At 45.1% G+C, this 16,324-nt stretch overlaps 1 protein-coding gene across 1 annotated transcript; it reads right to left on the reverse strand.

The window, feature by feature from the left end:
* Nucleotides 1-1,977: 1,977 nt before the first annotated feature.
* Nucleotides 1,978-6,571, reverse strand: LOC124655729 (ankyrin repeat, PH and SEC7 domain containing protein secG-like). The gene is made up of 12 exons (XM_047194580.1): nt 6,505-6,571; nt 6,013-6,159; nt 5,392-5,523; nt 5,132-5,271; nt 4,869-4,955; nt 4,692-4,716; nt 4,588-4,619; nt 3,838-3,978; nt 2,947-3,048; nt 2,339-2,509; nt 2,161-2,240; nt 1,978-2,017 (listed from the first exon to the last, which is right to left on the reverse strand). Exons 1-12 carry the CDS (start codon nt 6,569-6,571, stop codon nt 1,978-1,980), a joined length of 1,164 nt encoding a protein of 387 aa, XP_047050536.1.
* Between the last annotated feature and the right edge of the window lie 9,753 nt (nt 6,572-16,324).

The raw sequence follows: 16,324 nt of genomic DNA on the forward strand, positions 1-16,324 counted from the left end.
GTCTGACTCAATCAATAAAGTTAAATGGCTTTTGGATGCTAACAAAGTATTCTCTACCAGGTCTCTATACAGGTTTATTTTGAATCATGGTGTTAGGGACTTGAGGATGCCGATATAGAGTCCTGGTAGAGAATACTTGAACATAATCTCTTCTCAAACCTTAACCAAATCTCAACCAAAATTTAGCCATGAACCGTGGCATCAAGGTATATAGTAGGTCAACATCATGGATCGTGAATAAATCTTCGTTTCGCACGCGAAAATGCAATTTTTTCCCAACACGAGCAGGTACTTGGTGTCAACCTAGCCAAACTCCACGCCGTGGTGAATGTTTCATTAAACTTTGGGAGGCGCGTTAGTAATCTTTTTAACTTTTCAAAAAGAATCAACTTTGTCGCTTCTCACCAAAGCGTACTCAAACCCCTGCCAACATGCTATAGGCACCTCATCGCCAAGAAAAGAGAGAAGTAAAACTTTGCTTCTTAACCATATCCAAAGATTCACTTTTCAACCTTGAACTTTATGTTTGTTCAAATTGCACATCAAACGTCGAAAACTAGTTCCAATGCCCTTCTTAGTCCAAGTTAACAAATTTTGCCTTGTTTGACTGATGTATTTGTTGATATGTTGCGGTTCCTCTCTCATGTAGGCCAACTCAGCATATAAGCCTGGCTAGTCATTAATTGTGATAAACTTATTGTTCTTAACATGATTTAGTGACCAATATGGCCATTTTTTAGCTAAAATTTGACATGCTATTTGAGAGAAACCTGTTGTTGTACTTTGAATTTTAAAAATTGGGTACAAAATTCAAACTGCCCATATTTAATAAAAATATCTAGTAAATCAATCTGATGACCAGTATTGTGAAATTTCAGCTTGCCTTGACATCAAATTAAGAGAAAAGATGTTTAAATTGCAACTGTGGGGTGATCATTATTCATCAAGGTAATTTTACCAGTGTTACTTCAGAAACATTGACACTCCAGCCCCGTTTTGGAAATCCAAAGTATACCCCAAACCAAAAGTCTTTGCGTGGCTTTTGTTGTCTGGCAGGTTAAACAATAGAAATATGTTCAAATGTAGACACTACAAGTCTACAACGTTGGAAATAACTTTACATGCCCATCGTGTGATTCAGGGGAAGGGGAGACATTGGAACATTTATTGTGGTCGGTTCTCAGAGTTCAGGATTGTTAGTTAAACGAAATCAAAGTTCATGACGAAGTGAAGCATATGACAAGTTCTGAGCGAGAGGGGTGGTAAAGTGGACTTCTATGTCAAGCCCAGATTTGCAACAAATGAGCTGAGCACAGTTTGAAACTTTGCAGAAGTTCATAACATATGTACACACGAGAGCACCTGTCCTAGTGGCAACCGACAAAAGGAGACAGGATGACCGGACAAAGGGGCGTCATCGCACACACATCGCAACTTAATCACAAGGGTTCTACTTCTGGCTTCAGCATGCTCCGATCTTCATAGACTCGACGACGACCATCAGTAATTGCAGGAAACAATGAGATGAGGCTACCATCAGTGATCAGTAAAGGCTAGACGGAAAGGGACTGAGATTCAGATGTTCAGTCACCTACCTCCACGAACATGCACTTGTCCAGGGGTTTTAGCCATCTTTTTTCTTGCAAGAATTCTCAAAACGGTCTAAACCTGGGAATGAACACTGGTAAAAGATACATATCGCTCGAACAGGAACACAGTTCTTCCCTTGATAAATTAGCACCAGGGATGCATTTTTCATATGAGCCAACACTGTTCTCACACGCAAAATGCACTGAAATGTTTAGCGGCTCTCAGGAGTCAAGATAGCATAATATCCACCTACATCTGCAATTAGTAGTACTAGTAGGGTACTTAGTAGCCGTTAAAGGGATATCTCAGGGAGATGTGAGAGGAAACAAGGCAGAGTTTTCCGTTGTTCCTACTCTCTGAGCGGACCAGCATCGGCAGTTACTTGCATTACACACGCCGCGAATCCTCCGCAGCCTTCTCGGCCTTCCTGCAATCAAGTCACAGATATCAAAAGGCGTCGAAACTACATCTCAACTGCTTCAAGATTTTTGGATATGTCCATCTTCCTCCGCAGATGACGAATTCAACCTGTCATGGTAATATCCCAAGCCAAGCAAATGTCGTCGTTACCTAAGCGCTTCCCTAATCTCTTCACTCTTAGGGTCGAGCTGCAGCGCCTCCCGGAACGCGTCAGCGGCATCCTCGTAGTCCTGGACATTGAGAAAATATCAATACAACAGGGAGGTATGTACGAGTGGGGAGGATGAGTTAGACTGCCAAGGTAGAATATCAATACAAACAGCTGTACCTTCATGAAGCTGAGGGCTGTGCCTTCACGGTACCAGGCTTTGGACCAACGGGGCTGCATCATTCTGCACTTGCGCGCGCTTTCCAGAGCAGGACGCCCATGTCTCATACGCAGCCAGCAGAGGCTCTGGTTGGCAAACATGGAGGCGTCAAGTGGGTTTATGTCAAGTACCTGCATTTACAATAAGCAAACGTGCACTCAGTCTAGCTCAACAGGTTGGTGTAACAATGATGAATAGATCAACTAACAGGCTCTGTTGAGCATATTGTTGCCTTTTTCATTAGGTTATGTCTTTTTTCTTTTTCTCAAAAAGGAGGCCTAGTCCGTGGCCGCTGCATAATTAGTTTAGTTAATTAATGTCTGACCTGATACAGGTTCTTGTCTGACTTGAGCAAACAAAGGGCATCTCAAGATGGAAGTGCTAAACTCTGTGTGTTGTTGTAGGAGAGAAAACACTCCCACATGTCGCTATTTCATCATCAGGTGCAAGGCAGGAATGACTCATATTGAGTTCATCATGAATAATTTTGAGCCTGATGTTCTAAACTATTTGTTCTGCCATCTTTGCGCTTGTTCCAAACAAGTACTAGACAGGCTCATGCATTTACCTGGTCATACAAGGATAGTGCTGTAAGGTAGTCCTCCTTTGCAAATGCCTCCTTTCCTTGTGACTTACAATAAGCAATTGTTTCTTCCACCGAAAATGCAGCCTGAACACAACAGTATGTTCAGTTACAGGTGTGCCGAATAATCGTTTGGACAGCAGAACAGTTTAAAGTTGAAAACTGAAATTATGCGCTGCTCGATCCAAATTCCTTCAATCATAATATCTTGTTAGCTTTGCAAACTTGGATGGGGCAGTACCAGTACCCACACAACCTTCACGACTGAAATCTGTTAGAAACTTTCCTATAGAAACAAAACATCAATTCAAATTTGAAATTTCAATACACAGGTCTGTATTTAGGCAGAATTAATAACATCTCCCATGCCAATACATAAAGGGTGCCTGTACCAAGAATTTATGAAGAACGCACAGGCTCTCAGATAGAACAAGGGGGCTACAATTTCACAAATGTTAATGCACAGGCTCTCAGATAGAACAAGGAGGTTACAATTTCACAAATGTTATCAAGAACAAAAATTTCATTATTATGCATACTGTGCGAACATCAAAGTAGAAACAATTGAAGGACCAAAGAGATCCATGCATGTAAAAAGAGTTCATAAATTATGCTTACTGTGTGTTGAACTTTTGAGTTAGTCAAGGAATACACATCATAAGCTATCTAAAAGAGCACCATTTATTGTGGTCCAAGTACTCCCTCCGGCCCTGAATACTTGTTGCAGGTTCAATGAATATCGACACATTTTAGCCTATAATTTGCCTAAATCTGGGACAAGTGTTTAGGACCGGAGGGAGTAGAAAATACGAAGCAATCATACATTAAACTTCATGAGTATAACCTGGACTGAAGTATCAAAAATTATATACATACTTGAATAGAATTCACGGTTCTAATTATCCCATCAACACTCCAATCTGGCAGAGATGGAATTGGTTTTGTCCTAGGAAATAGAACTTCCACAAGCTCACGTTGATGATGAGCTGCTGCTTGCTCGATTGGAGTTGCGCCATGCTATATCATAAAAAACCGACATAAGATGCTATATAATCCAGCAAGAAAATGACAAAGCCATCAATGCCATTAAATTTCCTTTCGACAACAAAGCACTGTGAAAAACAGAGATATTCCGGAATTCACCGCACGCGGAGTAACCTTTGAGACACAGTTAAAACAACATAACATAATATGCAGCAAAGCTAGACAGAGTACTCCCTCTTGAACCATAGTACCATAGTACATGACTAGGAGGAACAATAAAAATTAATAAGGAATTGTTAGTGACCTACTAGTAGCATGATTCTGAGAAGGTATATGTAAGACCTGTTATACCACTTAGCACTAGAGCTCCAAACTTGGGATGCAATGCAGTCTGAACTCTGATGGACACCCAAACAGATGCACATGAATAAGACATACTGTACAGTATTTAGTTGAACACGAACAAAATAAATAGTGTACTTGTATTATTTAGTTGAGCACAAAAAAAAAATTGTACTTGTATTTCAGGAGACCTTAGGTTGATTACACCCTGTACCTGATGTTAGGCGAAAGGGGCGAAGATTGCAAATCACAAAGCATACATGATAGTAAAACGAGAGATGAAGACAGAGATATACTTGCCTGGTTAGGAATGTTAGGGTCAGCTCCAGCCTCTAGAAGCAAATTGACAATGTTGGTTAAGCCATCGTCAACTGCTTGTATTAAAGGAGTTAGAGCAGAGTAACTAGAAGCATTCACATCAGCACCAGCCTATGGATAACAGTAAAATAGCTTTAGACACAGAACTTGCAGAAGTAATCATGACACATTCAACTAGAAATAATAAGCTACTCTACAAAATCAGGACCTAGTTAAACATAAAAAACCATAAGAAAATACATGAAGTCATGAGATTACTGGACCTCAATCAGTAGTTTGATGCATTTCAAGGACTTCCCACAGCAAGCCACAAGGAGGGGTGAAAGGATGTGATTGGCCACTTTGTTGAGCTGAAAAGGGGAACGAATCACAATTTTGAAAAGAGCTATCTAGATCACATAATAATATTTGTATGAACCCATCCTAATGCACCTCCAGGAATAAACCATTAGATCATCAAGCCGAGTGCACTTTATCACAGCTGTATTCCCAATCCAATTAGGTGACGATGGAATAGAGAACTTACATCAGCATCATGCTCCAGTAGAACCTTCACGACCTCAACATGGTCGTTTGAAGCAGCCAAGTGTAATGGCGCCCCCCGATGATCAACAGGATCCACAGGAACTCCTGTGGACAGCAACAGCCTTACCGCCTCACAGTGTCCTGGCGGCACAATAAAGATAGTACAAATCCAGATAGATCAGAACCAGAGCCTCTACAGAGTATATATAGACAGAACACACTATTTTGTACGCAAGCCAACTCAAGAATGAGAAAGCGCACCATGCACTGCTGCACGGTGCAGCGGCGTGGAGCCCCTCTCGTCGGGCATGGCAGGGTCGCCACCGCGGTCGAGAAGGTACCTCATAACCTGGACATTCCCCTCTCGTGCAGCATAGGACATCGGTGTCGCACCTACAAGTGGGAATAGAACATCTCGGTCTTAAAAGAAACCGATTTTTTCCCTCCCACGGACGCACCCATATCCAGACCGTCTATACTGCATCAAGATCCATGCAAGTTCTTTTTGTTCCCCTCTCAAACAATTTCTCATTTTTGTATCTCTCACACCTCACATTGTTTGAACTCAAAAACTTGCAGATCACTTAAACATAAAAATTGGAATGTGGGAAAAATATTTTGGAAATTTAATGTCATTATCTATTATTGTATTTCAACAATTTATTTTGAATTTAAATAATTTAAAATTTAAATTTGCACAAAAAAATCTGAACTATTTTTCCTCCATTCTATTTGTTATTTTTGAGTGACTTGCAAAAAAATCTAATCAAAATATTATATAATTTGAGAGATAAAAAATGAAAAGGACAAAAAAAGGGAAGGTGCGTGTAGTGCACCTGCTCCACCACACTTTTCCCAAATCAACTATGTGTGTGCGCGCACCTGTTTTTGACACTGAATTTACATCAATGCCAGATTCCTCCACCAGGAACCGGCAGGTCTCAAGGTAGCCCTTCAAAGCAGCCAAATGAAGCGCGGTAATCCCCTTCCCGTCCTTGGCTCCCCGCAGGTCCACCTTGCTCGCCATCTCTGAAATCGCAGGAACAACTGAAATCAGAGAGCGCAGACGAGAAATTGCACAAATAAGACTCAAATCGGTGTGACTATGGGAATTAAAATTCGTGAAGTGAGTCCACGCCGTCCTCAAATCTTGGGCCTGTTCCGTTTCAGAAAAAGATTGGGGTTTCTCCCTTCAAAATGTTTTTGGGGGTTTCTGCCCATAAAAAAGAAATGTTTTTGGGGGTTTCTGCCCAAAATCGAAGGAATCTTGGAAAAATCGCAAGGAAACTATGGATTTGCAGCCACTCCGCCCGAAATTCGTCCTTGCCGCAAAGTATCGAGAGAGAGAGAGAGAGAGAGAGAGAGAGAGATTACTCTTGAGGAGGTTGAGATTCCCGTCAAATGCAGCCTTGAGGGCGATGTCGGAGGGGGAGGAGGCCATGATGGCGGCAGCCCTAGACGCAAGGTTCTGGCCCTGGCTGAGCTCCGCCTGCGCGCTTGGAGTAGGGTTTTGGGATGGGACGGGAGGCGAGGCGTACAGGGGAAGGCAAGGAGCGAAGACTGTTCTGGGAAATGGGCTGCGCCGTGGCCGTGTTTGTACGTGTATGGCGCGAAACGGGAGACAGGGAATGGGAGAACGGTTGGAAAACCCAATATCATCTTTTCCTAAACCGTCCTCCAAAACGATTTGGGTGCGCCGAACAAAAAAAATGTCTCTAGCGGCATTCCAAAGTCATTTTTGTCCGACGCGGTCTAATACGGTGTCCGGCGTCCCCAGTCCGTCCCCACTACACAGGGGACGCTCCGGGCACGCCGAACACAACGAAATGAGAGACGAGGAGGCGCGGACCCGACGTGTCAGCGGCTCGAACGCTCAACCGCCGCCTACGTACCGACGGTGCAGTTGCCGGGAAGCGAAACTGTCGCATTGGCAACCGCGTCGACCGACGCGCCAACCGCCAGAATGGAGCGCGGACTACTCGGAAGAGCAACCGCCGCTCTCTTCGACTTCTGCGCCGCCGTTCATCCGCGTTCAATAAGACCCGTACGTAGTCGCTTTCGGATCTTCAACCGGCCGCCATTCATCCAAATTTTTCCTCACGACGATGAGCTACATCTCTGAGCTTCCATCCGACACCTCTAGCGAGGGCAAGCCTCCAGGATGGCGCCATTGGTGGGACAGCGAGACGCCCAGCAGCGGCGACGATTCCCCGCCGCCAGTTGACAGCGCCGAGGAATGGCAGGACGCGGAGGAGGAAGGGTCAGAGGAGGAGGCGGCGGCGGCCGCCCGCGCGAAGGCGGAGGCGGACGCGGAAGCGAAGGACAAGGCCAAGGCGCAGCCGGCGAGCACCGGCGACGACGAGGAGGACACAAGTTCCTCCGACGCCTCGGCCGACACCGCCTCTTTGGAAGAGGTAACGAGCAGGAAGCGCCACCGTGATGACGACGACGAGGCGGGGCCATCATCAAAGAAGAAGAAGTAGTTTAAAATAATTTATATGTAATTTAATTATGTTTTTTCGAAGTTTTATATGTAATTTGTTTATGTTGCACGATTTGAATATTAGTAAAGAGTTTCTTCTATCTATTAAAATTACATTTAATGTTTGGGGGTGGCGTTTGGGGGACGCGGCTGGGGAGCGACGTCCCCCAAATGCTCAATCCGAGGATGCTTTGGCAGACGCGACTGAAGATGCTCTCAGCGGGTTGCATTTCGGACGCAAAAAATACATTTTATATGTACATGGCGCGAAATGGAAGACAGAGAAGGGTTGGAAAGGCCTTTGCCGAATTTCATCATTCAGATGGAAGGAAAACGATTTTACTCATACTTCCTCCATTCCAAAATATAAATGGGAGACGAGAAGGGGAGAAGGGCTGGACAGACTCAGAGCATCTCGCGTCCCTGAAAATGTCGTCCGACATGGTGATTTGAGAAGTATTTGGCGACAGTATTGGACAAAAAGAGAAAAAAATATCCGTGCAAAAAAGAGGTCATTTTCAGCCGTGTCCCTCAAAAAGCGTCCAGATTGATGCATTTTAATAGAGGAGACCACTCCACGTGGGAAAAATATGTGAGAAAAAGTGTGGGAAAAGAGAATGACATGTGGGGACTAGGAACTACATGCATGCAGCTGCATGCTTTTTTTGTGTCCGGCGTCCCCAGAAGAGACTCCATATTAGAGTCTCTACCGGGGACGCCGGATACAAAATAAGGCGCTATTTAGTTTTGGGGGACGCGACTGAAAAGCGTTTTTCTCCATTTCTTGACTGCGGTTCCCCAAACGACGTTTGGGGACGCGACTGGAGATGCTCTTAATCTCCAACGACCCGACCTAAGAGCATCTCCACTGGTGTCCCCCAAATACTAGCCGGTAACACACATGCCAGATACGTATTGGGATCGCTGGCAGCAAAGGCCGGCTAGAAAATTTAGACTCTCCACACCGATCAGCCCAATAGCATGTGTCGGCAACACATGGCAGAGGAGAGAGAGAGTGTTTGAATGGTAGGTGGGGAATTAAAAAGAAGAGAGAGTGGTAGGTGGGGGAGAGAGAGACTGACGCATGGGCCGGCGGGAATCTTTCTAGGTGGAGTTTTGTTGCTTGTGTTGCCGGCAGCCCCGATAGCTTCCCTTCGCACAGGAATCGGTTGGGGCTCGACGGCAATTTTATTGGGCTCGTGATGACGTGGATTTTTATTGGGACTGCCGGTGTGAGCAGTTACTCTCTCTAGACTCCCCAAACTGCTGCAGGCGGCGATTTGGGGCTACCCGGTGAAGATGTCTAAGAGCATCCCAGCCGTATCTCCCAAAACCCAAAAGTTTTTTTGCGTGCGCCACACATATTTTCGGATCCAGTCGCACGCCACAAAACCTTCTTCCGTCCGGCGCGGCCCAATACAATTTTTCGGCGCCCCGAGCCCGTCCCTGGTCCACAGGGGACGCTCCGGGCACGCCGGACACAGTGAGAAGCGAGACGGGAAGTGGTGGGCCCAACGCGTCATTGACACAAGAACGAAGCGTCGCAGCTTTGCCTTAATGGCGATGGAGGGGCAGGCGAGATGTCTCGCCGGCGCTGCGCCTCCTCCACGCGTTGCTGCCGTTCGCACACCCCGGCGCGTTCCCGCTCTTTCTTCCCGCAGCTTCTGACCTCTTCCCGTGCTTTCTTCCCGCATCTTCTCGCGACGCTGACGTCTATAAAAGGGCCTCCTCCGTTCAATGGTTGCCACCACAGACGTCGGCATGTCTTTCTCCGCCGCAAAAACATGCCTCGTCACCTACGCACCACCTACGCGATGATGAACCTTGGCGGGAGGCGAGACGAGGCGAGGTGTACAGGGGAAGGAAGGGGTGAGGAAATGGGGTGCGGCGTGTTTGTATGTGTATGGCGCGAAATGGGAGACTGAGAAGGGTTTGAAAGGCCTTTGTCCGAATTTCATCATTTAGTGCATCTCCAGCTAGTCGACGCATTTCGAACGCCGAAAATATCTGCGCACCTCCGTTTGCGTCGGCTCAAATGGTCGAAATCGACCGCGCGTCCGTTTGTGTCCGGGGTGGCTCCAGCGGCACGACACATTTTTTCGATTTTGCATTTTTTGAACATGAAAACATAATTTACATAGTAAAACAAAGGAAAATGAAAACCCTAACGCATGCGCCTACTGGTCTCATCGTCGTTGTCGATCACAACGAGCTCCGGTACCGCCCACGGCCAGTTCGCAAGCGGCAGAACATATGCCAGTGCTGCGGGCGGTGGTGGAGCTGGAGCCGCCCAGGTCGGCGGTGGAGGTTGAGCAGCCCAGGCCAGCGGTGGAGGTTGAGCAGCCCACTCCGGTGGTGGTGATGGCGCTACCCACGTCGGTGGTGGAGGTGGAGGCCCCCACGGGTTGTACGGCGGAGGTGGAGGCGGCGGTTGCACTGGTTGCGTGGCCGAGTCCTCTCCGGGGTAAAAACCTATGGTCATTGATCAGGACGATGATATCGCTTGTGCATTGTTCCCATCTTGAAAGCGTCGCTTTTGAAGTTGACGGATTTCTGGTGCTGTTTTGTGGTGTTTGATCCGCTGTTGCAAGGAACTGGTTATTGTAGAGGGACTTTCTTTTATACAATTTTTTTTATTTCTTTGGCCATGCGAGCATTTGTATTGCTATTAGTGCTTTTGTTTTGGCATGTTCTTGATATTAATATATTCCTTTTTATAAAAAAACAATTACGAGCTGCACTAACAATCCAATCGAACCAACAAAACAAAAGGTCTCCCAGGCCCGGGTACACCGGTCATCAATCGATCATCGTATCTCAAGTGTCAACAACTAACAGTCAGAGCATGACCACTGCTGCGGCCACCGCGCCCACTGCCGCCATCACCTGTGAAACCACTCCGCTAAGGAAAGAGGCCGAAGACGACGGCGGGGAAGCCGGGGCCTGAGCGGTGGCGTCAACAACGGTGACGAGGAGCTTCATACCCATAGTGCAGTGGGGACCCACGCTGCAGATGAACCACCTCCGCCCCGCCTTGTCGAGTGTGACCGTGTCGCTACCGGAGTTCCAGGTGCCGATTGTGTTCCCCGTCACGTTGCACGCTCTAAAGTCCGCGCCGCCAACCTCCATCACGTTGTGCTTGTCGGCGGGGTACATGAACACTGCGAACAAGCACCAATTTATTAGCAATTCGGATATGAGTAATTGGGTATTGGGCTGGCTAAGAGCCGAGGATCGACACTGCAAGCATACTTAGGCTGTCGCCGACGACGAAGGTTTTGCCGTCAGTCCAGGTGGCAGGGTATTTGAGGGTCCAGCCGGGGGTGTCCCCGACCATGAAGACCTCGGCGGAGGCCGGTGCCAGGAGGAAGGTGGCGGCGATGGCCGCGGTAGCCAAGAGCAGCACTTGTCGGGAAGCCATTGGGTATATATGGTGATACTCTTGTGTATCACAGCCTCTCTGTTTCTCTTAGTTCGTTGAAGATCGATTTGTAGGCTGTAGCTATATGGCTTGGCAAGATCAGTGCCAATCCGAGTGTATTTATACAGACAGGGATAGTGACCTAGCCAATGGATCCTGTGGTGATTTTGAAAGCGGACGCAGCTGCAGGCTCATGGCGGCATTAACTGGTGAGTGACAGGGATGCTTATCCCATGAGAAAAGACAACGTTTGGCACATTTTTGTTGCCCCTGCCGGCGACGCAATACTCGGTCAGGGTTGACGATTTCTCCGGCTATTTGGTTGTAGGGTAGAAAACGTATAGTGACCCGCAGATTGCGTACTTGACCTCCAAATCTATATCTATACCTAATAATAAAGGGGCTAACGTTTCCGTGGTTTCGTCCGTCAAAATACGCTTTGGTCCGACTTTTGTACGCTTTCGTCCGTCGGCAGGGCGCTTCTTACGTCGCACGTTTCACCTCCACCTTGATTGCTTCCTGTGTTTGCATCGTATACGAAAGATGAAAAGGACTCCATGTCCATCACGACCTTAAGCTCCCACCCCTGGTTCCATATATAGGAGATCACAACCACGACCTAAGATCCCTGTCCACGCGAGGCAAGCAGCAGCTACAACCACGACCAGAGATCCCTGTCCGCGCGATCCCTGTCCGCGCGGGGCAAGTAGCATCTCGGCGGCCTGCGATCACGGCTCCGGCGAGCATACAGAGCGAAGCCAGACTTCCACGCCGTCATCTCAATGGCGTCCTGATCCGAACCATCTATGCGCCGATGTCACCAGCGCTGCGATGCACGGGCTGTGGTCTCCATCCTAGCCACAACGTCGCAGGCAACCTGAGCTTTGTGCTGTAGTAGTCTTGGGCCAGCGACTGCACCATCGGGGACTGCGGGTATGCGGCGTGGACAAGCATGTGGAGTAGAGACAGACAAAGCAAAGGTTGCCACGCACTGCGCGGAAGCAAGCCAAGGTCTCCGTGTGATGGAGTATACATGGCAAAGAATCTCAATTATTCTAGCTTTACCGATTATACAGGATGCTGGTACAATATGGGTATGTGTTATATGCGTATGCTTAACAAAGTTTATGGATGGATTCTCCAATCTTTGTTCGGTTAACAAACAAGCAGATGTGCACACTACCAAAGGAGGCCATACATCATGCATGTGAACCTGCTGTTGGAGTGAGATTCCTAATCGAGGGCACTCCCAGAATGAAGCAAAGGTACATCTTCAGATTACTCTCTATATATTATTTATTTTTATTAGGGATTTTATTATTTTTATTAAATAATTTATATTTGTTTGTGGATGGAATTCCCAATATAGAAAATTACAAGTAAATTATCAGTACCCTATTTCATTTAGCTGCTTGTTTATATTAAAGTCTGAATTTGGGGCATGGCCACGCGTTAGCTCACCATCGGCAACACAAGTGCAACTTTACCGGCAGCAACACCAACACCATGGCAGCTTGACCGGCATATGCGTCGAAGCCCATCACCAGGGTCTGATTATTATGTACATGTACACATGGATGTACGACTTTATTTTTGACCACTCATCAATGCGCATAGTAAACCCGATTTTTATTAATGAAATTATTTATGGCTAATTATTTTTGTGTGTAATAGCTCTATTTTTTTGAATCCATGTCTTAATAAAATTTTAAGGTGGAATCCACCATCATTAGAATTATACGGTATTTCAAGTGGGTGTAGCCAGGACTCGCAATCTAATATTTTTAGGACTGAATATGTTGGAGAAGTGTCAAAGATGGTTTGTAGCATTTTAGGATTTATTTCTCCCGGTGCAACGCACGGGCATTTTTACTAGTGTACGTAAAACGGCTAGGTTTGGAAAAATGCCTACTTAACTCATCTGGTTATTAGCAGTTCCCTATCTTGGTTTATAGCAAATAATGACCCGACTTCAGTGCTGTCAGACCAAAGAAAGTGAAACAAACACGAAGACTAAGATATTTGGTAAAAATTAGAGCCTGCATCAATAACTTTCAACCTTTCGTATTTAGCTCCTAACTTTTGCATCTCGATGTTCATTGTATCTCCACTGATGATATTGCATAAGATGGATTACCATCAAAGGTTTTCGAATTTAAACATCCGCGTCAGATTTCCTTCCCAGCACTAGTAAATGTGCATGTGCAACGGACGCCTTGATCAATGAAAAAAAATGTGGTCATAACAATTTGTAAAGTATGGCCATGTAATAACCCCGTATGTAATTTTTTGCATGGGTACAAACATGGATCTATCAATAATGAATTATAATTTAAAATATCATCAATGGAGTAAGTTGGAAAACAAAGGAAGATCACCATTAAACTGAGGATCAGGGTTACTCATTTTCTGATGTGTGTCTATTGAGCAAGGTGTCAGGTCATGATCGGGGTCCAAAAAATCAAGACAACGGTGAGGAATGGAATATATGGATAAAAGAAGTCAGGGCATGATCGTTAATGACATCCTCTGATATTTACACATTTTGTCGCGCAACATCGACATATCATGTCTGTTCTATCGAACAATAACAAGCAAAATGCTAGGTTAAACCGTGTTCAAAGTTTTTAAATGAGATATTTTGGTAGAAGATCTATTAAATGGGGCAATATATATGTGTCACAAATGTACAACTACAAGGTAAAATGTGGAGTTCACTCTTTTAAATCATTCACAATTTTTAATATTACAAAACCACATTCGATAGATTAAATAAATTAAACGACGCTCTGCAGCATGGTCATTTTTCATTTCAGGCACAAAAATTTATAGATCATAATGATCTCTCATGGTACTATTCATAAGTAGACAGGTAACATCAAAACATATATGCTTGTATTCTTTCAAGTACTTACTGAATTTAACCTCAAAAACTGCAAACGGAGGTCGAGCTACATGCAGTCCTTTATTTTTAAAAATTCTGAAATCATAGTTTTAAGTTTCAAAAAAAATCTGAAAAAAAAATCTTGGATGTAGACAATGATGAAGTCTACAAACATGCAAAATCTCAATGTGAAATTTTTAGTACTTTAGGCTTTGTAGCCAAAGAATTTTTTCCTTGTAAAGGAGTTCATTCATCATATCACTTGTAGCATGAATTTCCGAGCGGGGAGGCATTATTTTCGTGTAGGGTTTTCAACTTCTCGCGAAGTCGATTTAATTTTTTTGTAACATTGCCAAACTTTTTCCTACCCCAGGCATGCAGCTTACACATCATAACCTGTAGGCCAGCATTAACAGATCCCAAATCACCGAGCGGTCCAAGTTCCCGCCAAGGTGTATCAATGAGTTCCTTCATAGCCGGGTCACGCTCTCAGAAGATCTCGTACCGCAGTTGTCGTCCTTGAAGAGCAGGGCGAGTTTCCTTCGCCAACTAAACTCATATGCATTATATTTTGGAATGGATGGAATGCGATAGCTTGGCTATTGTCGACTGAGGTAGCCGAACTACAAAAGATTCAAGACAGCAAATATGTGCAGTCTTAGGTACACAAGACGGAAAAACCTTGTTTCAGGCCAACTCTGACAAAAAAAAGGTATCTAGAACTTGGTGAAGCATCTGGCCGTCCGCCAAGATCCGATGTCTTCCATTAATCAGCTGGAACACACACTCGACCGTTTTGCTCTCCCTCTGAAAGATGTAGGCGTTTCTTTCTTTCTAGATCCCCCAATGGAGAAGGATGGTCACAGTTTCGAATTCACGGCCCAAGTTTCCCGGTGCCCTCTTCCTGGCCGCGAGCCACCAATGTTCAGTGCCCTAGAAGGTGACACCTTGGATGGGGAAATCGGCACGAACCCGACAGCACACCCGATGAGAGAAGCGACGGTGTGAAAAAAGATGACACGGTCCTTTTCAGTAGCATGACATAGGAAGTGATGACCCACAAGTATAAGGGATCGCAACAGTCTTCGAGAAAAGTAAAATCTAAATTTATTGATTCGACACGAGGGGAGTCAAAGAATATTTATAAACCTTAACAGATGAGTTCTCAGTTCAGATGCACCTGGAAATAGACTTGTTCGTAACAGTTTATCAGTAGTAACAGTTTTATCGCAGTAGCAGTAGTGAATTAATATCAGTTAAGCAAGACATGCGCATTTGTAGGTAACAATGACAAAAAATAAATAATCATAGCCGTGTGTTTTTATTAGTCGTACATGCTCGTAAGGAGAAACTTGCACGACATCTTTTGTCCTACCAGCCCGTTTGCAGTGGGGCCTCAAGGGTATCTACTAGTAATTAAGGTACTTCTTTTAATAGAACACCGGAGTAAAGAATTAACTCTTCGTGAACACACGTGATCCTCACATCACAGCCATCTCCTCCGGTTATCCCAATTGTTGTCACTTTGGGGTATTGGATTCCGGACAACGATATATATACACAACTTGCAGGTAAGATAAAAAACAATAATTATCCTCATGAATCAATAACATGTTCAGATATGAAATTATGGCACTCGGACCAAAAGTGATAAGCATTAAGCACAACAAGTTGCAACAATGCTAAAAGTACTAGTAACGGATACTAGGCACCATGCCCCTAACAATTTTATAGCTATTACATGAATGATCTCATCCAATCCCTACCATCCCTTCAGCCTACAGCGGGAGAATTACTCACACATGGATAGGGGAATCATGGATAATATTTTCTTACCTACCACTTTATTTGCAAACCATCAAAAAGATACACACTGAAGGACTCAACCGTCGACAAGCTCGATACATATCTAGTGTGGCATACATAACAATATGGCACCATATCCAATTAAGATGAAAAAATTAAACATTTCAAACACTAAAAATACAACATTTTCTAACGCTTATTATTGAAGACTAGAAGATTTGCATTATACATAGAAAATTTTGCAAATCAAAACATGAAATCAGTTTGCTTAATTATTCTAATCAAACAATCTATGACAAACAATTCACATCTAATAATCTGCACTAATTGTTTATACAATAACAGTTTTACAACACATAATACACAAAATTTGTTCAATGTAGAAAGGGGTGCGACTCACCGAGAAGGAAAGTATGCATGGTGGTGGTGGTGGCAGTGGCATGGACCATTGGCGGCGAGACCATGAACGCGGGGGTGGTGGTGGCGGCACATACGTGGGGGTGCTAGAGGTGGCACGAATGCGGGGTGGAGGCATGGGTCGAGTGGTGAGAGGAGAGGGGCAGAGCTGGGGGTGGAGCTGAGGGGCGGTGGCGGCGCGGGG

This window comes from Lolium rigidum, chromosome 5 (assembly GCF_022539505.1).
Source record: "Lolium rigidum isolate FL_2022 chromosome 5, APGP_CSIRO_Lrig_0.1, whole genome shotgun sequence".
NCBI lineage: Eukaryota > Viridiplantae > Streptophyta > Magnoliopsida > Poales > Poaceae > Lolium > Lolium rigidum.

What these genes read in the sequence shown, in the direction of transcription:
- LOC124655729 (XM_047194580.1), bottom strand. Translation starts at nt 6,571, where the DNA reads ATGGCCTCCTCCCCCTCCGACATCGCCCTCAAGGCTGCATTTGACGGG. An exon ending in ACCCTAACATTCCTAACCAG is followed by an intron (nt 3,979 to 4,587) that starts GCAAGTATATCT and finishes TTTATGATATAG; the next exon opens with CATGGCGCAACTCCAATCGA. An exon ending in CAGCCCTCAGCTTCATGAAG is followed by an intron (nt 2,241 to 2,338) that starts GTACAGCTGTTT and finishes CTCAATGTCCAG; the next exon opens with GACTACGAGGATGCCGCTGA.